The 24927-nt window shown below is 44.6% G+C and overlaps 2 protein-coding genes and 1 pseudogene across 7 annotated transcripts in view; 2 read left to right on the forward strand and 1 right to left on the reverse strand.

Moving 5' to 3' along the window:
• v (Tryptophan 2,3-dioxygenase vermilion) overlaps positions 1–24927 on the forward strand; it is a 308315-nt gene that overhangs the window by 198787 nt on the left and 84601 nt on the right. The window lies entirely within an intron of this gene.
• Positions 596–1925, forward strand: LOC140217036 (putative nuclease HARBI1; annotated as a pseudogene).
• On the reverse strand, positions 13176–13910 carry LOC140217037 (uncharacterized). The gene has a single exon (XM_072287466.1). It carries the CDS (start codon positions 13908–13910, stop codon positions 13176–13178), a length of 735 nt encoding a protein of 244 aa, XP_072143567.1.

The raw sequence follows: 24927 nt of genomic DNA on the forward strand, positions 1-24927 counted from the left end.
TTCAGAGGAGTTTGTGTCTGGACCGCTGATTGCTACTTGTTATGCATCCCGCAGCATTCGAAATCTCGGTAAGAGAGACCCTAGTTCTCTCCTCTTCAAAGATGAGTTTCACAAATGCGCTACAATTAAGAAGATGGCTTAAAAACAAACAATGCCTTGGGCTGTTAACTTTTGACAAATGCTCTGCGTGTCTGTTGGAGACTGCATACGAAGTCGAATTGAAAATATATGAAAAAAGGAATAATATGGAAGGAATTGCATTTTAAGTGCAAGGTTTAATCCCTTCTTTGCCCTGCATGCTTTGAATTCTAATCCATCCTCAGGCTAACGAGTTTTATGGCAACAGTCTCGTCGTGTTTGCTTTTTAGTCACCCACAGCTTTTGTTCTTTGGTGAGCACCACCTGTGCATAGTGTAGTCACAGGTAAGGCATTTACCCAGTGTTAATTTTCTTTCCTTGTATGACTGGCCATATTGTGGTTCTTCACACACATTTTAGCAGCTTTTTTCGGCATATTGTGTATTTAAATATAGTTAATATTGGTATTTCAGCATGCTAGAGAAACTAACCGGGAAGGTAAATTCAAAACCCATTAATGTTTCACTGGCTTCAGATTTCAGGTTTTCCAGATGTCTTAGGATGTGTTGACGGAACATACATAGAAACGAGGTGCCCAGCCGGGAAGATTGCCTCAACATATACAAACAGGCACGACAAGAAGTCATACGGCGTTCAGGCAATTCGCACTGTTGATCGCAAGTTTGTGGATGTGTTCCTTGGCCCCGCAGGCAAGATGCACGACACTGACACATTCAAGCGCAGTTTTGCTTTAGATAAACTGCCAGGAGTTTGTGAAGGCAAGTATCATCTGCTTGGTAATGCTGCCTATCCACTCCGAGAATATCACCTGACACCATTCAGAGACTATGGTTTCCTGACCCCTGAATCTGTAAAATATAACTTGCGCTTGAGCCAAACACGGGTACGCATTGAAAATGCTTTGGGCCTGCTGAAAGGAGGTTTCAGGCAACTTTTGTACTTGGACGGTAAAGAAGGCCACATTGTTCATTCTTGCATGCTGCGTGCTCCACAACATGTGCCTTGAAGGAGGGGACAATTGCCTTGATTATGGGCATGTGGGTACCACAAATGCCAGCATGCCAAACCCGATTGAAATGCTAGCTTCTGTAGACTCAAAAACACAAAAAGTGCTGAAGCAGCTAGCAGAGAAAAAAAACGGAAGCAAATTGTACGGTACCTTCAGACCATTCAGTGAGCCACGACTATTTAGTACTGAATCTGGCTGTTCATCTATTTTTTTGGTTTAGCATCATGTCTTCCATACCTCTTTCCTGGCCGTAAGAAAAATAAGGCTTCATTGCAGGTTCACGTTATTATTTTCTAGTGGCAATTTTACATTATTGATATTAGCATGCAGCATGAGAATAATGCAGGCAATCGAATATAATATCTTATTACAGTATGATGACTTTTCGTAGTGGTGACAGTAGTCCTGCTTAGATAACAAATGAACGGAGGAAGCTGTCAAAACAGATATTTAGAGCATTTAAGGACTTTTATCATTTTCAAAGATATTGTGCCGGCAGGTTTTATGTAAGTAGTAGGCTACGACAAAATGTCTGCTTGGAATTACCATGTAGAATAACACAGAAGTGTGGAAGATAAGGGGGAGTATACGCTGCATTTTAATGCTAGCTGCACTTGCTGCTGTTGATCAAGCATGGTTGAGAGAGGGTCATCTGTGCACTGCATTTCCATGCATCAATGCCAAGAGTCTCATGGTTATGTGCTGCACTTTCATATTCTGTTTCTGGTAAGCCGCAATTCGTAAGATGCCCTTACCATGCCTTGTTCTCACAGCTTGTTTTGTACAAGTGATCCACAAATAAATATTATTTACCTTACCAAGGTTCTCTGTCATCTGTCTTGAGCCAGACCCAGTGAGTTGTAATGAAATACATCATGAATACTCACAAGGTGTATCTTTCAATATATTTAATAAATATTATGAACAGAAATGAAATTGACGATACAATATGATTTAAACCATGATGATCACAACAACATATTGCACAGCGTTGCCACTTTGGCCTAAGTGGCGGTAAGGAAAATGCATAATGACGTGCTTCGCAGATAAAAGGTAGACTAAATGCACACTCATCTTGTCCTCTTCTCCTCTGTATCTCATCCTCAGGGCAGTTTTATGTTTTTTTAGCCAAGGACCAAGTACAGATGCCGCACACTATGGACTCCAAGAAGACGCTGCTACTGTAGGCTGATTTGGTGCCCCCAGCAGATGTTTCAACAACTCCACCTTCTCTTGTGTCGTCGCTCTCGCTGCCGTTCTCTATCTTCATGAATTTTCCACATGATTTCCGGGATGCTTAATTTTGATCTTTTCGGTGGAACTGTGTCATTTTGCTTCTCTCATCTACACTCAACCCTTCCTGGTCCTCGCAAAAGCTTAGGTTCAAAACTGTCGTCTATGGATTTAATCTTGGCCAATTCGTCGTCAAAGGGCATTTCTGTGGGCTCGGCACCTGAGGTTGCATTTTGTTTTTGTTGTTTTTTTTGCGTCAGAGCGCCTCTTTTTTTATGGCCTTAAATCTGTTTTGGCGCTGCTCTGCAGTTTTGCAGTGCCCTGTTTCATCTTCTACATCTAAAGCAATCGCCGCCCACATGGCCTTCTTGTTCTTAAATCTTTTCATCGGGCCCACTTGGCTCAAGTAATCATAAAATTTGTCCAAAAGGACCCTTGTTTCCCCTTCACTCCATTCACTTATTTGAGGAACCTTCGTGCCCTGATCATTTTTTTCATTAGCATCTGGTAATGAGAAAACAAATTCATGCACGTCAATTAATGTACAAATGGCTCTGTCGGTACCATCCAAGAAATAATAGCCACAAAAGTGGCAATGGCAAGGGCGATACACGCGAAAGAAAAGTAAAAAAAGTAAAATAAAGTAAAAAGTAAGAAAAGTAAAAAAAAAACAATGAGCCCTATTGGCACCAGTTAAACCCAATAGGTCAACTGATTGGGCTCATGAATCCAATTGTGTATTCCTTTGGGCCCAATAGGATGGTGCGCAATTTATTGGTCTTATTGGGTGAAGTTATTTCCAATCGGAAGCACCGATTGGGCTCGAATGATTGAGCCCAATGGGTGGCGAAAACACAACTGGTGTTTGACCAGTTATTTCAGTTTGAAATTTTCCAATTGGACCTTGTTTTTTTTTAGTGGACATGCATGGTTTCAGGGTGTCAATTATATGTATCTCGTAACGAGCCCAGTTTCTCCTACACTATAGTCTGCTCGGTGGGCGACATACTTCAACGTCTACAAAAAACTCCAAGAAATGCAATACTTGCCAGGGCTGGTAGACAAGCTGCTGTTCGCAATTCCTGATGGTCCTGCGACTGCACTCGGACCATCGGCTTTCGCATTGTTGTTCGCACTGCCGGTGATCGACTCCACCAACGCATGCAACTTTGTCGGATCTGTAAAGCGTGAAAAATGATTTAGTATAATTATTTGGCTCCCCATCTTTATGCTACTAGAACTTGCTGGGAGCGGGCCGCGGAAGCGCATCGCGCTGTGTTGCTGACAATACGCTCGACTGCCCGCGCGTACGTTGGTAAAAACGATTTACTCGCCATAACATCGTTCATTTCATCCACAGACATCGCCACATGATGTCTCTTGCCATTAATTATAAAATCCATTGGTGTTTGCTTGCAACCAGGTATGTCGGAGCACGCAGTTTGACAAGGTTCGAGCGCTTGCCGCGGATGCTCAACACCTGCAAACAATAAAATATGCGCGCGCGCGTGTTCTCGCACGTCTCGCGGCAGGGGCAAAGTGGCGCTGCATGCAAGCACCTTGCACGGGGTGCAGTTTTGTCCTCGATGTTGACCCTCCGCAGTGCGCCACCACCGCGGTGCAAAGCGCACCATTCTGGTCTCCGGGAAACTCCGGGGCAAGGTGATCGAGGACGCTATTAATATGTTGCAAACACACCGACGGCGCTTAGCCGGATTACATTAGATGCGAGAGCCATGCGAGGAAAACAACATTAGGGGACGCCGGAGAATCGAGCATCCCCACAACTTTAATTATTGTATGTTCGCGGCTGAGACACTATGTCACCGGACACATAACCTCAAAGATCACTGGAATAAGGTCGTGGTGACTATTTGTGGCATAGTGAACAGTCGACCAAGCGGATACGCAAAGACCTGAACCTGTGAATGACAAATCTAGAGTAGAAGAAGCGAAACCTCTAAGAAAAGTAGGATGTCCTGAATTTTTACATAAGAGACTATTGTCATCTGACCGATGCCACAGTCGAGTACCGCACGGATCTGTTTTTAAACACCATGATGAGAGTTGAAGTCACCCTCCAATATAGCAACATTACCGCTAGTAGAGATTACACTATCCAGAGACCGTGTATCGGGAACCCTTGAAGGATATATACATTCGCGATGAAAAATGAATGGCATAAAGGTAGACATAAGGCTATTACTAGCATTTCGAATTCAGGGGACAGAAGTTTCAATGCTATCTTTGCTTTGTGGCAAATTCTGGTTGATACTAATGAAAGTAGTCCACCAACTCTTGTGGACCGGTCCCAACGAAAAGAGCGATAATTTCTGAGATATTTTTTTTTTCTGGGGCTAGCCAAGTTTCTTTTAAAATGATTATATCTGGATTTAATCGAGCAGTGATACACGACAAATCTATGGAAGCTGCAAAAAATTAACAATATTTCCACTGTAATATTTTTCAGCATCCTATGGTGCAGATAGTAATGCACTAGTAACAAGCTTCTCCAAAATACGCTCCTTGAGCATCTTATTAGACGGAGACCTTTTGTTTTTGTTTTGGAACCAGCTACGTTTTTGAGCTCGAGCATCTAGTTCAACTTCAGTAGAGGCGTGCAAGTCCAACGTGTGATTCTGATTAGAACTCGCCAAAGATTTAGATACCTCACGGCTGTCACCTGAGGGAAGCGAACTCCCTCTGTTTATATCACTTAGCTCTTCTGAAGTTGGCAGCTTAGAAGTTACAATAGAATGAGATGGAGTTATATTTACCAGGTTAGCCATCTGAGTACTGATCACCTGGCATAAGCATTCTGAGAGGCTGGCGACTAATCGATCCATCGCTTTTGTCGTTGCCTTTTCAACTGCGGCTTCAACTGTCTGCGCGAAGGTCACATCTGTGAAAGAAGGTTGACGTGCGGGAACTCCAGCGTATCCGTGTGCCCTCTCCTTGGTAATCGTCGTAGCGTCTCCCCTAGATCACCTCCTCTTATCAATAAGCTTGAGCACTCGCATTTTTTGCACACGAACGGGACTGTTTGCACAGTCCGCTGTGTGTGCACGTTCACAGAGGCGACACTCCTCATCCTCCTCATCTTGGGCAATGCAGTCGGTATTAGAGTGGCCCTCTCCCCATGTGCAACAGCGCAGTGCAGATTTGAACCCAACAGCACTATGACCAAATCTCCAGCAATTACGGCATTGAAGGGGACGTGAAGCAAGAGTTTCAACCCTGAAGGCAAGAGGTCCTGTTTTGATTTCTGAAGGGCACGATGTACCAGCAAAAGGCGTAATAACGGACTCAGTGGGGGGTCTCTTATGTTTTCCACGATGCCGTTACAGCCATAAACTGCTACACCTCCGGCTATGGCGAGCCTCTCCTGGGTTTCAGATGGGGCTAGTTGAGAGTCAACTCCGCGCACGAGTCCCTTGGTGCACGCAAGATGTGGTGGCATAAACGAACTCACCGGGACAGAGGCAACTGACGAGCACTTCAGTAGGTCCGCTACGCAAGCCTGGTCTGGCTATCTGCGCACTATGTTACCGTGACGGGACTGCCGGACATCGGTGACACTCTGGCAGTGAGGAGTCACGGCATGAAGTTTCTCTTGAATTGTTTTTTTCAGCCTGATAGAGCCGTTACTCGAGGGCACCAGCGCGACGGCCTTGAAAGCTTTGGGGCACAGTCTAGGTGGGCCGACGGCTCGTAACTTTTGGTGTGCTGTGTTCTCGTCGCTCAGTTTGCGTTGAAGCGATAGACAGCATGAAGGTCACTTCACTCGCTGCTGCTGCCGCGGTTCCTCACGCCAGCGTTTTGGCAGCGAGTGTCCACGGTCATCCTGTGTGAGGTGTGCATGTTTCCTTTGCCCCTCCCCCCCCCATTTTTGACAGTAGGGCGGCGAGTGCCCCCTTGCCCGCCCCCCCCCCCCAAGGTACATACGCCTATGGTGTCGACGGTCGAAAGAACTAGCAATGATTAGGGTCGTGACTCCGCGAATGCGCGGTGAATACCCCTCTTACCAACGAGTAATCTTTTTAGCACCCGGCTCTCTCCCGCACTTTCCTTCCGTGAGAATTTACTGTAGCCCTTGCAAAAGGTCGGTCCACCGACCGAAACTGTTGGGCAAATAAACCGAAGACAACCGCGAAAATGTGCTTCTCATACATCTAAGTACGCTAGGCCCATTGAAAAATCCACTCACTATAACTATACGTTTTGTTTTCCTTCAGGGAGGGGGTGTAGTGTTTCACATGCAGACATTGCAATACGCCATTTTGAAGGTGTCGTTGCTTGAGTACACAACCGATGGTGCAGTCCAGCCTATGATATGCATGTGTTGTACGCCTCTTTAACGAAGACCCGGTTTGTATCGCCCTAGCAGGAACAGCACCGGGACTAGCACTTCAAGGTCGGAGTCTTGCTCTCATTCTCTTCAAAGCGATCTGCTTTCTTCGGCTATTTCTCCCGTTTCCAGAGTGGTTGGCGGCCGGAGTTACTCCGCCAATGCAAAGGGCCCTCGAGTTGCGCTCGTCGCCGAACTAAGCTGCGCGTTTCTTGCCGGCACGCGCCGTTTCATCGTGCCGGATCACCACAGCTTCGCTCAGACCTATCCCAGCAGTCCTTTCGGATATGCAGGATCATTCAAAACAATCGGAGGAATATCGTGCCTCCGTGAAGTAAACGATCGGAGAGGAAAGCGCAGGTGCCCAGCCGTTGTCGTGCCAGCGTCGTCAAGCTCACGTCATTCCGTTGTGGTCACACCGGATATCGTTAGGTAGCCATGTCGCCAAGCTGCCTGCCCTTAAAAGACGGGATTGACGTCTCTAGTAAAAGGGGTTCGATGGCCTCGTGAAGTGGTTAATTGCGAAGTGATGCTAATGTTAAGTTGCAAGACTTGCAAGTTGCTCCGGAGCTGATATCTTCGACTTGTATTACTATGACTAGGCTCTCTCTCCCTCTCAACAGTGTCTCTCAGTGTTTCGGCGTTAAATAGCCTACTACGTTAACGGTTTAAGCAAGTCACTTACCTCATATTTGCCAATGAAAAAGAAATATACCAAGCTTCTTTACCGCGAATCATTTAAATACAAATGTCGCGTGCGTCTTCCTTCCGTGTGGACGTCTGAGGACACATGATCAACGCTTTCTTTGCCCTCGCCTCTAAAGCAAACGTGAAGGTAGCCTACATATTACGTAGCCGATAACTCCGCGTTTCTCCTGGGCTCTGAGTATTTTTAGCGGCCCGAGCATCGAGTGACATACTTGTTTCTTGCGCAGCACTTCCGGTTCACCTCCTGAAACGGTTTTGGTCCTGACCAGTGCACTGCTATAACGCAGCACTAATTGCCGATTAAGTGTCATAAATGCGTATGTTATTAAAAGGAAGCACTCTCTCGACATTGCTATTTCAAACTTGTTGAAACTCGGCCATACTTCTGAAATATAATTTTTTTAAATGTTGCCCATGGAGTTATAAGCTAATATATTGCATTGAAGTTGAACTGATTGCCGAAGGGGAAATTCCCAAAATTACTGGACATGTCTGCCGACTAAGCTAGACGATGCCTTTTTTTCCTTGATAAATGGAAAACAGAACTGAAAATATAATACACGGAGAACATCGCTACGCACTCGAACTCGAGTAAACACGTGCATGCGTCCAACAAGTGCATTCAGGCGGGCAAAAGTTCCGGCGTAGCGTGCACACGTCTTACATATGGTGCATTTTCACGAAAAAAAGGATCGCGTAGGACGCGGGCTCTCGGCATGGCGATCAGACAGACTGGATCTCTAGAGATTTCTATACCCAATAGCAGAAACATGCCATAAGGGAGGACTGCCGGTATCCTCGAAAAATAGAAACGTAATTGAGCAAGGCGTGATGTCTGTATCCCTTCTAGCAACCGGTGGAGAATGTCACAAAAAATATAGTGCAGCCTATAAAGCACTGATCTATGGTCTCGGCACATGTACAGAGAAACAGTTCGTTGACCACGGCACATAGCAGCCCCTCGAATTAGGAGGTAGACGCATTATACGGATCCATCTAAGCACATCCTGATAGATATCGCCGACTTAAATAAGGTGAACGATACGATGGATCTGATGGCGATTGTACTCCCGTACACCTTCTTGGATATTCGTGTGCACTCACTACCATTGCGGCGGATGTGAAGCACACAGTAACCGCAGCAAGAGAGCAATAATTTATTATCTGTTGTTCAGTGCCTGACGAAGTAAGAAAATCCTACTGCCATAAACTTGTCTATTCTAAAGCCCGAGTTATAAGCCAGCACGGAGCGTCCAGCAACATGAACCCGCGCACGTCACAATTATATATAACTGCAATAGCTTGTTTGGGACATCCGCGTCGCGAGACCAACATTGCGCCTGTCTGTGAACTGGAAATGGCTTCGCAACGAACAAACGCTACCAAACGGACAGAAGTTCCCTCCTTTCTCTATAAATGCAGTTTCTTACCTTGCCGTCGTTAATTAGTCAGTCGATTAGCACAACAGCTGCCGATATTTCCAATTTCACGGAAATCATTATTTCGTAATAAAAGAAAAATGGTAGGCGACCCTAGTCTTTGACTTAGGTGTCTTGGCTTAGGTTGCTGCTATTGAAAACTTGTTGAAAGTCGGCCAATCTTTTTAAATACGTATTTATTTAAAGTGCTGCTCGTTGACTTACGCTGAAGTGTTGTTGCGAAGTTCAACAGATTGCTGAAGGGGAAATGTGCAAAATTTCTTGGTATGGCATCGCACGCGTCATGCGGTGGTGGTGAGCTCGGTTCCCGTCGACGGAAAGCTGTCTTTTCTTCCACTTTCTTCTTGTTGCGTAAGATATGTTACATAGGAAGACGCAGACGAAAAGCTGTACACAGATATATGTACAAACAATTACGCCGCACTTGGCCAAGAGGCAAGCGCCCGCGCTAGCCTCTAATCGTCGTCGCCGTCCACACTACTGGCCTCTTCGTCGTCGTAAATACTGGTCCGTAGCAATGGGAAGAGTATCGAGTTTGTTGTAAATACAACTCTTATCCATAATTAATTCTGATTTGAACTAAGCAGTCCGTTAACTTGCTCTATGCATTGTTTGTATCTCATTGTCTGCTGGTTTCATAAGCTCGTTACTAAAGTTAGAACCATTTGGTTCCCCTTGTTCTTCTCGTTCGTCCCCTCTTGTTTACCACTATACTCACTCCTTCGCGTTATACGCATGTTCGCATCAAGGTTCTCTTCACTTCAACCGACCGGTTGTACGTTGACGACTTCGCCCATCGGATTTGTTTAATTTCTTGCGCTCTTTTCTTATCGGCTGCCTCTTCCCTCTCGAGCTGTCATTCTATAGACACACACATGGGATAGGACGGAAGACAGCACTTCGCGAGGCTGGTCAGCGCTCTTTTCCTGTTGTGTTGTTAGTTGCGGCAGTTTGTTTCTTAGCAAGCGGCCCCAGCTCACACGTTCTGTCCGCGGCCAAATTGTGCCTACAAGAACTCGCTGCAACAGGTAGTTATTTGAGAGCACAAGACCTCGTCGAGACGCCACGTTGACATATTTCTGAAAGGCTGCAGTGTGCACCATTGGACTTGATTGTGCGGCTCTTCGTTTACAATCAATGCACAAAAGTAAGTTGACGTTTGTTCAAGCTGTCGCATCGCGATTATCTAGCGCATGGCGGTCTCAGAAAGTCACAGACGGAGCAGATATACTGTGACGAGATTTGTGCATGACGTAAAAGCGACGGTCGCGTACAGCGTCATATTCCCGTGTCAAGCCGGCATCACGTAACCCGACGGTGTTTATTTATTTATTTATTTATTTATTTATTTATTTGTACATACTGCAGCCCCATAGGAGGGCTATTGCAGGAGTGGGTAAAAACAGTGTTGAACAAAAATAAATTGAAATCAACAATGACTCTTACAACATCGTTACAATCGTTTACAAAATCTGACAAATTGTTTTCATCGATTCATAAAAAGCAACGACACAGCAATACGCACACATAAAGTATAAACTAAACTTGATTTAACTTGAAGTAGTTACATATACTGGTTTTCATAGACAGCACTTTCGAATTCGCTTATCGGGAGTGAACGAAGGCAACCAGGCAAGGAATTCCATACTTCTACTGTGCGGGGAAAGAAGCTGTACTTGAAGGTATTTGTACGGGCATAGAGAGGGTTAAGATTAAGCTCGTGGAAATTACGCGTGCAAGAAGGCTTGGTGAAAGATATGCAAGCTGTGTTTGAAGTGTGGTATGACTTGTTAAGTATGTTGTGCAAAAATTTTAATGATTCCACATCACGACGTACTGAAAGTAATGTTAGATTCAGCGTAGGGAGGGCAGACGAGGGTGAAAAATAGCGGTCATACCGATGTAAAATGAAACGGACGGCTTTTTTCTGAACTGCTTCTAGTTTGATTATGTTGTTTTGGTTATGTGGGGACCAGACTGTTGCGGCATAATCGATAATGGGGCGAACAAGAGTTTTATACATAAAAAGTTTAGTTGCCTTCGGAGCCTTTTGCATAGTACGACGCAGGTATCCAAGCTGTTTTAGGGCCTTTGAACATGTTTGGTCAATGTGTGTAGTCCATGAGAGATTGTGAGTAAATGTTACGCCAAGGTATTTGTATTGTCGAACTCTGGTTAAAGGTGATCCATTCAAGGAATATGTCGCAATTACAGGTGCTGCTCTTTTCGTGAAGGACAAAACAACCGTTTTTTTTTAAATTAATGTTCATTTTCCATTTTTCACACCAAGCACTAAAAGAGACAAAGGAATCATTTAATCGCTGAAAACTATTCGGGGAATCAATCGCGTCGTATAAGACGCAATCGTCAGCATAAAGACGAATATGAGAGGAAACATGCTTTGGGAGGTCATTGACATAAATTAAAAACAATAAAGGACCCAGGACGGATCCTTGAGGAACCCCGGAGCCTACTTCAAGTATGGATGACCTTGCAGAACTAAAGTCGACGTATTGGGACCGGTTAGAAAGGAAACTAGCGATCCAATTGACCAGATGGGAATTTTTTAGTATTGCATTTAATTTTTGCAAGAGGTGAGGATGAAGTAATGAATCGAAAGCTTTAGAAAAATCAATGAAGATAGCATCAATCTGTTCACCGAGATCCAACTGATAAGCGATGTCATGGGTGAAGTCGGTTAACTGGGTGATAGTACTGAAACCACGTCTAAAGCCGTGCTGGACATTAGTTAGAATGGTGTTGGACTCCAGAAAATCTATTATGTGTTTGTAAATAATATGTTCCAGTATTTTGCGCGATTGGGAACTTAAAGAAATTGGTCTGTAATTCGTTATGTCTGTCTTCTTGCCGGTTTTGTACAAGGGTATTACTCTTGCAAGTTTCCATGATGAAGGAACGATTCCTGTGTCTAGAGACTTATTGAATATAATTTCAAGATAGCGTGATGTCCATTGTGAATAGCGAAGTAAAAAGGAATTAGGAATACCGTCGGAGCCACTAGACTTTTTTGTGTCTAAATTTAAAATCAAATTAAGAACGCCATTAACATCAACGGAAATGTCGGAAATAGAAAGATCTGAATCATTATCAAAAGCAGGGCAGACATGAGAATCGTTTGCGTACACCGAATGGAAATATTCATTGAATGCATTGGAGATGCGTGCAGGATCATTTATAGTTTCATCATTGATAGTCAATGAAGATGAAGATTCAGTAGTAGGCATGACAGAACGCCAGAACTTCCGAGGATTATTTCTTAGTAATCCTGGCAGCTCGGTATGAAAGAAAAAATCTTTGGCCGTATTCATTTTCAAATTTAGTTCCTCTTTGGCAGAGGTGAATCTAGCAATTGCATCAGGGTCATTACTGCGTTTTGAGCGTCTCAGTCTTCTAACGCGGCGTGATAACTGCAAGATTTCTCTAGTCATCCAAGGAAGGGCACGATTTTTTTTCTTACTTTTTAACGGAACAAAGCGTCGAATACACAGCTTTATAATGTTTTCAAATTGGCGAACTAATGTATTCACGTCACAATCTTTACTAAGTGTGCAAAACGATTCAAAACGTTCTGATAAGGCATCAAGAATAGACGTGTCGTCAGAGCGATTAAAGTCGAAAAAAGTTTGAATTTCGGCACGTGGTTTACAAACTGTGCAGTTTAGCGATATAAACACTGCCCTGTGATCTGAAATTCCGTCAGTAATTTCACACTCAGACAGCTCATCAACAAGGTCTGAACTAATGAACACTAGGTCAAGAAGTGTGTTTTGTCTTGTTGCGCCATTGACTACTTGTGTAAGCCCAAAAGATAAAGAAAAGTTAATTAGTTCGCTACCTAAACGACTGTGATGCGATAGCGAGGGCCAGTGAATATCTGGTGTGTTAAAGTCTCCCATTAGAATTAAGCTAGATGCATGAAAACTGTGCGTGTTGATGTAATCAGCTAGAAGAACAATGTTATCAGGTGAGAAGGCAGGTGGATGGTAGAAAACAGAGACTATGATTGTTTTTTGCCTAGGTACAATTTACACCAAACAGACTCAATATCTGCTGGAGGACAGATAACTGAAAACTTTAAGTCCGATTTAAAAAACAGGGTGACACCGCCTCCCCTGCCAGTTTTGCGGTCTGATCGGACAGCTACATAGCCGGGTGGAGTGATTTCAGAGTCATATATGTGATCGTGAAGCCATGTTTCGGTGACACCAATGAAATGAGGGGAATAGGAGGCTACCAAGGAAAGAAACAGCGGGAACTTATTTACTAGACTTCTTGCATTAAAATTCAAGAAAGTAAGCTTGTAAGAGTCGCGAATTTGTCAAGGTGAAGATGACGTGGCCGGGAGAGTGTTGTCAGAAAGGCTCGAATTATTCACTACGGTGTTTACAGCCAGACCTGAATCGTCAACTAGGGCATTAGCTGCATCATTCCACCTGTAGCGGACACCATTTATAAAGACATGGTCATAACGCAACCTCACCACAAAGCCATGGTCGCGAAAAGAAGAGGTTGCTGCCCATAGCTTTTTGCGAATGGCACGTACATTAGCCGAGTAATCTTCAGTTATGTAAAATTTTGTTCCTTTCAGCTTTGAGACAATTTTCATTATTTCTACTTTGTTCCGAAAGTCTAGTACTCGTAATATAACTGGGCGCGATCTACCTTCACGTTTGGTGCCAATTCTGTGACAACGTTCGATGGGCGGGCATTCAATTTGAAGTTTCTCTGTGAAAAATTGGTGTACATTAGACAAAAGGGTATCTGTGTTTTCAGCATTGTGTTCACCTAGTCCATGCAAAATTATATTGTTGCGTCTCGAGCGATTTTCAAGGTCATAATTCTTTTTAATTAGTTCCGAAACGGCCTGAGATAAAGAGCGTACGTCAGAACTGGAATGGTCAAGTGAGACTCTAGGATCAGCGCTAGCTCTTTCGATAGCGGCCACACGGGATTCCAGAGCGTCAAAACACTTGTTAACAGCTTGCTGAAAAACCTTGATGTCAGCGATGTCACGAGCAATCGTTTTTTGCCCAGCCAATAGTTCTGTCAGCATTCCGGAAATATTGTTCATGTCATTATCAGGTTCAGCAGATGAACACGAAGTTTCGTCTGAATTACCGGTGTTACGAATTGTCTTTCTCGTGGGACCGGGATTTAATTCAACATCACCGCTAAGGACAAGCCGATTTGCGCAGAACAGTGCATGCATAAAACAAGACAAAAAGCTCTGTGGGCAAGAGAGCAGCAGCAAACAACGATCATCTGATCTCAAACAATGAGCGTGTTTAAAGTAACGTACCTGCACGAAAAACAAGACGCGATTAAGCATCCTGTTGGTGCTGCTGCAGTCTTGCCCACTGACGAGGGAAGCCGGGTCCGGGACTTTTAAGCGTTGTGTCGATGACGTCATTGACAAACAGCATGCTCCTATTGGGCCGTCCGATGACGTCACATGTAAGTTGGAACCATATGGCGCGACGATAGGACCACTATCGCACTTGCCAAAGCTGTCACACGGGGAGGTGACAGGGCAGTTCGGAGGTAGACCATCATACGCGGGCACAGGCTGTAGCTTCAAATGCAGCGCAGAGTCAACGGACGCATCCACTTCGAAGCACCTCGAGGAAAGGCCAGCATTGAAGATTCCGGGTGAGCAGCAAAGAAACTGCACGAAAAACAAGACGCGATTAAGCATCCTGTTGGTGCTGCTGCAGTCTTGCCCAGTCATGGGCAACGCGTGTACGCAATGGTTGTAATCAGTTTCCAACTAAAATTACTTGAGGGAACTCTGGCGGTGTGATTGTCCATCCATCACGAGAATGATGCATGGAGAAAGGAAATAAACTGGCATTGTGTCACAAAGCCGGCCTTGACAAGCGAATGAGGACATTAATTCCCTTGGCTTTCTTCCCTCGCCGTATTGGCCCAACACGTGACCTCTGAAACTCGCCGTATTGGCCGAATATTTGGTTCCTGGTAGTTTTTAATCAATGCGGCACTTGTTCGGCTGCCTTGCCGTTATAACTCGGCCTGCGGAGCGATTTCTTGCGAAGAACATTAACTGCAGCACCATTCTATGTGAAACTAACAGCATATAAAGCTTTAGTAAGGCCAATTCTTGAGTATGGTAGCGTAGTGTGGAACCGCACCAGAAAGGTCTCTCACAGTAATTAGAAAGTATTCAATATAAAGCATTGCGATATATATATACCATAAGTATTCTCGACACGAAAGCGTAAGTGCTCTTAGAAGCCAGGCAGCACTGCCTACCCTTGTTTGTCGGCGTCGTGTGGCTGTCATGAAATTTCTTTTTGTGCTATGTAATGACAACATTAATATAGATAAGCGCGATTACGTGCAGCCACTACACCGACCCTCCAATACAACCTGCCATAATAAACACGTCAGGCAGTATCCGACACAGTGCGACACGTTTAAAGAGAGAGAGAGAGAAGGGAAGAAGGAAAGGCAGGGAGGTTAACCAGACGTAGTCCAGTTTGCTACCCTACACGTGGGGAGGGGAATGGGGAGTGAAAGAGAGAGAGAGAACTTAGGTGTAGGATGTCTATAGTCGGGCACTCAAGTCTGTTGCCTTCAGGTAGTGAAAAAGCGCTCGAACTGCTTTCTGCGCTAATGAACTGTGAGGCCAGGCTCCCAAGATCTTCGCTTCCGTAAATGGCCTGTCATCCAGTCTATTCAAGGCACACTGGAGAGTCTCACGTTGATTATCGAAGCGAGAACAGTGGCACAGAAGGTGACTGATGGCGTCTTCACACTTGCACTTAGCGCACATTGGTGGATCCGCCATTCCAATACGATAGCTGTAGGAGTTGGTGAATGCTACTCCTACCCACAGCCGACACAGCAGTGTTGCGTCACGTCGTGGAAAATTCGCTGGTAATTTAAGTTTCAGTGATGGGTCGAGGCTGTATAAACGACACTTAGAGTTCTGTGGTGTATGCCAGTAACTTAACGTGATGGTACGAGCGAGACTGCGAAGCTCTCTTGCAGCGTCGACTCTCGATAAAGGTATAAGGAGTGTCGGTGAGATAGCCTGGTCACGTCGGGCAGCGTCATCGGCGAGGTGATTACCAACGATGCCACAATGTCCCGGCAGCCACTGAAATATATCATGTCCTCGTTCAGAAGCGCAATGGCAGGTTTCGTTGATTTGTGACACCAGCTGTTCATAATTGCCACGTCGTAAACTTCGCAAGCTCTGGAGGGCTGCTTTCGAGTCACAAAATATTGCCCATTTGTTGGGCGGTTCTTTTTCAATATATTCGACAGCAGCGCGAAGAGCTGCCAGTTCGGAACCTGTAGATGTTACGTTACGTGTGAAGTCTTAAACTTCATGACGACCGATTGAGATGGTAGAACAACGGCGCCCGTAGAATTTTCCGAGACGGAACCATCCGTGTAAACATGGATTCGGTTAGCGTATGAACGATGCAAAAGTTCCAATGTAATCTGCTTGAGAGCCGCGTTGGTCAAGCTAGCTTTCTTCACTATTCCTGGAACAGCAAGGTACACAGGAGGCTTTTTCAAGCACCACATAGGGGATGGCGTTCTTGTTGCGGGTGAGTGCCTCAAAGACAAAGAGTGCCGGTTAGCCGCAATTGATCTGGAGAACGCTGCCTTGGGTCTTTTCTCAGGCAAGCGAGCGAGATGGTGGTCAGGCACTCTGGATATATGGCGAACATGCGCCCAGAGTGCGTCGATAGCTATATAGGTCAATATTGGGTGGTCTCCCGCGGTGGCAATTGTTGCCACAGTTGAAGCATTTCGAGGTAGCCCCAGACATGTTCGAAGGGCTTGGCCTTGAATGCTCTGTAGGACATGGATGTTAGTTTTGTTAGCATTGGACAGCACTGGTGTGCTGTATCGCAAGTATCCTAGGAAGAGCGTCCTGTATAGTTGAAGCATAGATGCCACGGATGTGCCCCGCGTTTTACCGGCAAGAAACCTTAGTATATGGGAGATAGAAGTAAGCCTCTTCTTAATGTATTAGATGTGGGGGCTCCATGAAAGGTCTCTGTCTATAATAACGCCTAGAAATCGGGGAGTTTTTGCATAGGAAATTGGTTGGTGGTCAATAGAAATGGGGTGGCAGGTTATGGGCTTGTGGGTAAAAGCGACTAAGGCGCACTTCTCGGTCGAAATGCTGAGGCCTTGAGCACGCAGGTACGATGATGTTAAGGTCACTGCTTTTTGGAGCCGTGCACGCACCTGGAGACGCATAACTGCCGAGGCCCATATGCATATGTTGTCAGCATATACGGAACAGTTTACTGTATGTGGTAGAACGTCGGCAAGTCCAAGGATTGCAAGGTTGAACAAAGTGGGGCTAAGAACTCCACCGTGAGGGACGCCACGGCAAGTGTAATGGTCAGCGGTTCGGCCATCTGCACTGTGCACAAAGAAGGATCTTTTAAATAGATAGCTCCGCATCCACCGAAACATGCGTCCACCAATTCCATTATTTTCCAGGGCATCCATGATGGCTTCGTGCGTTACATTATCATAGGCGCTTTTCACGTCGAGGAAGAGTGCAACCGATATACGCTTGTGGTGTTTTTCTTGTTGTACAGACGTGACGAGGTCGGTGACGTTGTCAATAGAGGAACGGCCTCTTCTAAAACCAGCCATGGCCTCGGGGTATACGTTGTGGTGCTCAAGATACCACTCTAGGCGGGTGAGAATCATTCTTTCCATGACCTTTCCAACACAGCTGGACAGCGCAATGGGTCGGTAGGACGCTAGGTCAAGTGGCGACTTCCCGGCTTCAGGAGTGGTATCAAGCGGCTGGACTTCCACCGCTCAAGAACGACGCCATCATTCCATGACTGGTTATAACATTCCAGACGTCTGCTTCGGCCATCTTCCCCTAGGTGGCATGAAGCAGCGTAGGTGATGCCGTCTGGTCCTGGCGACGATGAGCGCCTGCATGTGGCCAGAGCAGCGTCCAATTCCTCAAGTGAGAAGGATACATTCAATTCTGGGAAGCGTGTCGCACGAACCTCACCCAGAATTTCGCTATTGATGGTGACCACACTGCCCGCAATCTTCACACAGAAATCTTCGGCTATATCGACCTGTGAGCGGCCTTGATGGAGGGCTAGGGCTGAGAACGGGTGTCGTTGCTGTGGAGACGAGCCAAGGCCGCGCACCGTCCTCCATATGATAGACAGTGGCTTGCGGGGGTCAAGTGATTCGCAGAACGTCTTCCACCGTTGTTCCTCCAGCCTGTCCATACGACGTTGGATTTTCTTCTGTATACGTCGAGCGACTCTAAGGTCATGAATTGACTTCGTGCGCCTGTATCACCTCTCGGCCCTTCTGCGAATCGTTCGAAGTCGCTCAAGTTCCATGTCGAAATCCGTACGTTTTTTTAGCGGATGTAAATGTGTACTGAGACGATTCCGCTACACTTGTAATAAGGTTCTCAATGGTGCTGGTTAATCCTTCTTTTCATGCCTCTTCCACCTTTGTCTTATAGGTTGACCACCTTATATATACTCGTCGGGAAGTAGAAAAGGAGAAGCCTCCAAATCCAGTGATACTTAAGTAGGGGGGAATATGGTCATTGCCATGAGTCTCGATGTCAGAGAACCATCGAACATTTTGACCAAGTTGCCGTGACACCAAAGTTAAATCTAAGCAACTGCTATAGTTCGAACCACGCAAGTACGTCGGACTGCCATCGTTCATAATGCTGAGTTCATGGCCGGAAGCAAATTCCACAAGTTTCTGGCCCCTGGAATCTATTCTGGAGCTTCCCCAAGCCAAGTGATGAGCATTAAAGTCTCCCGTGATAATCCAGGGTCCAGAAGTCGCCGTCAGGATGTCTCGCTGTCGGTCGCCGTCGATCCGACTATATGGGGAGATGTAGGTGCCGATAAGTGTGAAGGCCACTTTATTCTTTGTAATGCGGAGACACACGTATTGGTTTCCATCATGAGGCTGCAATGAGTGGGGAATGTAAGTCAGTTCTGTACGGATGTAAACAATTACTTTGCTGGATTGCCCGCACGTCGACGCCATAAAGCTTCGTTTCCAGAGAGTCTTAGCGCTTTTGACACGTTCGGTTCACATATTACCACTACAGGAAATCGGTTCGTAAAAACGTATTGGCGGAAACATGAAATCCGTGATTTAAGTCCTCTGGCATTCCACTGGAAAATCGTCGCGCTACGCACTTCATCACGGAGTGAAGGCAGTGGAAGAGCCATTGTGCTTACGCAAGATTGTGCTTACGCGACACGTTTAGATATTCGTATTTCCTATGGGCAATCGAAATCTGGAATTCTTTGCCAAAGGAAATTGTAGAATCAGATTCTGTGGATGGCTTTGTCGCAAAATTGGAGCCGTATTTTGGTTGCTCATGAAAGTATTTGAGTGCGTAGTTTAAAGGTAATGCGTTGCTTGAGTGATTGGACACAAGTGCACGTGTGATTGCATACTGCCTTATGATTTCAAATGTAAATATTGCAATGTGCTGAATAGTGATGTTTTATAGATCCATGATAACTACAAGAATGTTATACGACTAATATTGCAATTGTTTTGAGCACCTTTTGTTATTCCTTGATTCATGAGAAACAAAGAAAGTGTCTTGTGTTGAATACCAGTGCTGTTGTGTGGCAGTTTTCTTTTGCTTTGTATTTTTTTAAATTTTCTTTCCTGTTTTTTTCATGCTCATGTGTATTTTTACAATCCACTTTCTGTTTGGGCCTGTGCAAAGGCCTACAGTATTGTTAAATAATAAAAAATAACACGAAAACCTACATCGCGCAATGACGTATGATCACGTGTTCGACCGATACGTTTGACGTCATTCGTGTTGCACGATGCTCTCTCCTAAACCTTTACTTCCTCCGTGGAATGATGGGTAGAACGTGAGTTTGCCTAATCTGCGTTGCTTCAGACATTCTTGTCACGTTATTTATTGCGCTTTATTAAAGCGAAGCTTTCTTAGTGAAACCTCCCGGACTTTGCTGACCGTGGCTGGTCGGGGCTGCCAATTAGCTCGCGCGCAGAGAATAAAATAATTGCGACTCCGACGGTGGGCGACACTCTAACCATCGCGCCACAGCCGCGCGCGCATACGTCACTCGGGCCAGTAGCACGTGCTCTCGCGTGCGAAGGAACTCTGGCGCTGCGATCGTTCAGCTGCACCACGAGAATTACCGGCAATGCGTGGATTTGTGCAATTGTGGCGTGCTTACTACGTGTTGTTCTCGCGTTATTTATGGCGCCTCATTTTTTCTAAATTTCCCAATAATTTCTTTTTCTAAACGCGCAAAATCGGTAAGCATCTGCGCGCCTGAATATCCATTGCAAATTGTTGCACCTATAACGAAATATCTCGTTGCAAATGGCGAATTTTCAATGTCAGGAAGTCGCTCGAAGCTACAAGGAAGAATTTCAGGCCCAGCCACGCACTGACCAAGTGCCATGCTGGCTGAACGGCCACATTTAGAGCTCCTGTAGACACTAGGGCCAGATTTTCATCTAATAGTTTTTGTAGGAACCTCTGTGGTTATAATGTGTGATTGCTGTAATGTCATCGCAAGCATATAAGGGAGCGCAGATGGCACAGGTTTGGGTGTTGAAAGGGGTTGAAGGAAAACTTGCAGGAGGATGGAGTTCCCTGAACGAGACGCGAAGGAAAGCGCAAAATAAAGATGCACAGCTTTTCAGAGCTTTAACGCAACGATATAGCTGTTGTCTGTCTTGTAGCGTACATTACGTATTCGTTGATGCACAAATGCCCTATGGCGATTGTTTAAACTCGTGGAAACACATGACCGCTCGCTTATAATGGTGCAAACAAGATGGAACACATTTCTGACATCTTTCGTGCCTCGATGATAGGCACGCAGGGGGCACATCATGGCCTCCGAGACCTTCAGCGCATGTAGACGTCACCGGAAGTTAGTGTGCACGTTTACATAAGGCAGGGATATATAAACAACGAGAAGATGTAGATATGTTCCTTCGCTGGTTTCCTTCGTGCTCAGTATATACCAACAGAGACAGACTTTCATTAAGGAGAGAAAACGGACAGGTTTGCCTGAGTCGAATTTCTGACCAGCTATTAAGCATTGGTAAAGGGGAATATAAAGAGAAAAGCTTTCATTTTCATTTCATTCATTCATTCATGTTACCCCTAAATGCCCTCACGGGAAGGTATTACATAGGAGGGGGGGGGGGGGGGGGGGAGGATGCGATCATTAATAACGCTGTGCATATTAGAAAAAGCAACAACAATACATAGAGTAATAATAAAAAAATAGCAATGAAAACATAAAGCATAATACGAAAGGAAAGGGTGAACAAAAGAACAATGAACAAAATATTATTACACATTTCTATCACAGCGAAGTAAATCTTGGAAGTTTTTTGCGTCAGTTTCCTTGGCGATGTGCGATGGCAAATTGTTCTGCTGAATGATCATGCGAGGAATAAATAGGTCGGCATGAGAGGATGAACGGCACTTTAGGCGTTTAACTTTGAAAGAATGATCATGACGTTGAAAGATGGCATGGGGTGACTGAAAGAAATCGTTGTGAAGGGATGGATGGTAATAAAGCTTATGGAAAAGTGTTAAACGAGCAAGTTTGCGGCGATACGATAAGTCTTCCAGTTCGGCACGCTTTTTTAGTCCTGAAACGCTTGTATCGGATGAGAAGTCTGAAAAAATAAAACGAACAGCAAAGTTCTGCAAAGATTCGATGTTAGAGATAACGTAGACCTCATCGGGGTACAAAATCGACGCAGCATATTCAATGTTAGGGCGTATTAGAGTAGCATAAGCAAGCTTTTTTATGTGGATATGAGCATGTTTGAGGTTACGTTTAAGAAGACCAAGTGAGCGGTTAGCAGACGCAAGGGTGACGTCGATATGGTGATGTCATGTTAAGTCACACTGAAGGTGCGCTCCAAGGTGCTTATAAGTTATTTCTATAGTATTGCTATTAAGGATTTAAGTGGTTGGAATACGGGATGTACGATGAGTGAAACACATAGGTTTTGTTTTAGAAACGTTTAGGGTCATTAACCAGGATGAGCACCATGTGCTTACTGCATTGAGGTCAGTTTGTAGGGATTCGCGGTCAGTGTCATTGGTAATGTTGCGGTAAACTACGCAATCATCTGCAAAGAGTCGAACTCTGGACCCTACACAGGCAGGGAAATCATTAATGTAAATTAGAAACATTAGAGGACTGAGCACGCTTCCTTGGGGCAGACCAGATGTCACATGAGCAGAAGATGTGTTAGAATTTTTAACAGAGGTGAACTGAGTTCTTGACGATAAAAATTCTTTAATCCAGACGAGCACATTGGGGTGGATGTTAAGCTGTGCTAATTTCAGTAGAAGACTGTGGTGAAGGACCCGATCAAAAGCCTTTGAAAAATCCAGAAATAATGCGTCTACCTGAAAGCCCGCGTCAAGTGATGAATGTAAGTTCTTAACAATGTCAGTGAGTTGAGTGTCACATGAAAAACCCTTGCGGAAGCCGTGCTGATATTTAAAAATAATGTTATGATCTTCGAGGTAGCTAATTACTTGGCTATGGATGACATGCTCAAGAAGTTTGCAAGTTGGTTAGTGAGATGGGTTGATAGTTAAGAGGGGAAGAACGCTCCCCTGACTTGAATATAGGTATTACCTCGGCTAGCCGCCAGTCATTGGGAATTAGCCCGTTTGATAATGATTTTAAAACAGACAGGACAAGGCCGAATAAATGCTTTGTGATGTACTCTTAAGTATCCTATTATTAAAGCCAAGGTGATCCGAACTACTAGTAATTTTAAGGTTGTTTAACAAAGCTAAGATACCAACGTCATTAATAACTATTTCAGGCATGCGAATGTCATCAAATATATTTAATTCGGGAGATGAACTAATATCTTCGTTAGTAAAAACTAATGAGAAGGTTTCGTTAAAAAACTGAGCACATTCAGATTCATCAGTAACGACGCCGTTACTGTCGGTAAGCAAAATGTCGGGATGAAAACTAGGGTTTATGATGCGCCAGAATTTACGAAGCTTGTTGGTTAACAGAGATACCAAGTCATTATTTAAAAACAGACGTCGAGTGGACTTTAGGAGCGACTGGTACTCTTTATCACATTTCTTCTACTTTTCCCACGCCCTCAAACGAACATTTTTTACTGCCTGCTGAGAAAATCGCTTTTTCTTACTGTTCATGCGCCGCAACTTCTGATTAAACCACGGTGCTCTGCTGTTACATTTGATGGGCATGAGAAGCACAAATTCATCGATAAGGTCAACAAAAGTATTTTTAAACAAATCCCAATTTTGCTCAACGGTTCGCAAGGAATATTGATTCAAGAACTCAGCAGAGAAATTCAGAGTTAATTTTATCATAGTTAGCTCTGCTGTAACATGGGATTTGTTTAAATCAGATGATTTGTTTAATGATCTTGGGACCATGGCCTCGAATATCGCAGCTACAGAAGGGTACAAAAGCGCTGCTGCGGTAATTGAAAGCTACCGGATTCAGTGAGCGTCTATGATCCGGACTGAATGACCGAACGATATCCCCAGTGGACTTTCTCTTCTTCTTTTAATCTTTCCGTCCCCTTTTCCCTTTCCCCAGTGTAGGGTAGCCAACCAGGCTCAGTTTTGGTTAACCTCCTTACCTTTCATTTAGCATTTGCTCTCTCTCTCTCTCTCTCTCTGATTTGTTTAATAGTAGTTTTCTTTTCATTGAAGGAACCTGCAATGCGTCCTGTTATTACTTCATGATCCGAAATGCGCTCTAAATTAATTATGTCTGAACAAATGTCAGGTTTATTTGTTAATATTAGGTCTGTAATGTTCGCAGTGCTCGATGTGCGTCGCGTACGATCAGTAATAAGTTCCGATAGTGAGAAATCAAGACATGATTGAAGAAACATATGTGCTTCGCTTCCACTCACTGTGACGAATTGTGTGAACCAGTTTAAACTAGGTAAATTGAAATCACCGAATATGAGTAGAGTAGAATTCGGGAAACGCGTACATACTTCACACATACCTCGATGAAATTCGGAATAAAAGTAATCATTCACATTAGGAGGGTGGTAGATAGCACCAATAATGATATCTATAGAACAACACTTTAAAGAAACCCGTACATATTCGAGAAATGCACTAATCATTACCGGCACAGTCAGCAAATCATCTTTTATTGCCAAGAGTGCAGCACCTCCTCTATGGTTTGATCTATCACATCGAAAAATATTGAAACGTGTTTCGCTGACAAAAATTGTGTTATCTGGTATAACATCAGTGAGCCATGCTTCAGTTAGTGCTATTAATAATGCAGAACATGAGTCGATTATTGAAGATATTTCGACACCCTTTCGTACAACACTTCTGGTGTTAGTGTAAAAAGGAAAAAAATGTTTTATCGGTATTATACATTGAGATTTCAGAAGGATGGGAAACTGGGGTCTGATCTGAAATAAAACAGGAGCATGCCATTCGTCTGTGAATCGCTGAGTTACACAATTTACGCGTCCAGACTCACTGTCCCACACATAGGCATCCTTATTAATGTGAAGCTTATTAAAGACTAGGCGAATGTGGTCCCCGTGTTTCCTTACAGATTTTGCGTACTGCCACGGGTGACGGCGCCTTCACTCATTTCACTGCACTCACTTCACTTCATTTGATAATGAAGACGAAAGTATTGGTTTGAATGTACATGAACAGCGCAGTCTCAAATCAAGATCTCGGTCTCGAATCGAGACAATTCTTGTGCAGAAATGTGTTGAGTTTTCAGAACGCCTCGCAAACGACGATGGTCCCGCCGAGGTCTCAGGAAAACCTCTTCTGGCAAAGGTCTATTGTTGAAATTTCGAAAACGCTCTGGTAGTGATTGCCTTTCCGCAGCATATACCGCGGGCAGATGCACAACGATGTGTTCTATAGTCTCACGTATATCGCACTCCTCAAGAGAGAGAGAGAGAGAGAGAGAGATATGCAAGGAGTTTAGCTAGACTTTGTCCTGCTTGCCACCCTACACTTAAGGAAGGGGAAGTGAAAGAGAGAG

Source organism: Dermacentor andersoni, chromosome 4, assembly GCF_023375885.2.
Source record: "Dermacentor andersoni chromosome 4, qqDerAnde1_hic_scaffold, whole genome shotgun sequence".
Taxonomy (NCBI): Eukaryota; Metazoa; Arthropoda; class Arachnida; order Ixodida; family Ixodidae; genus Dermacentor; species Dermacentor andersoni.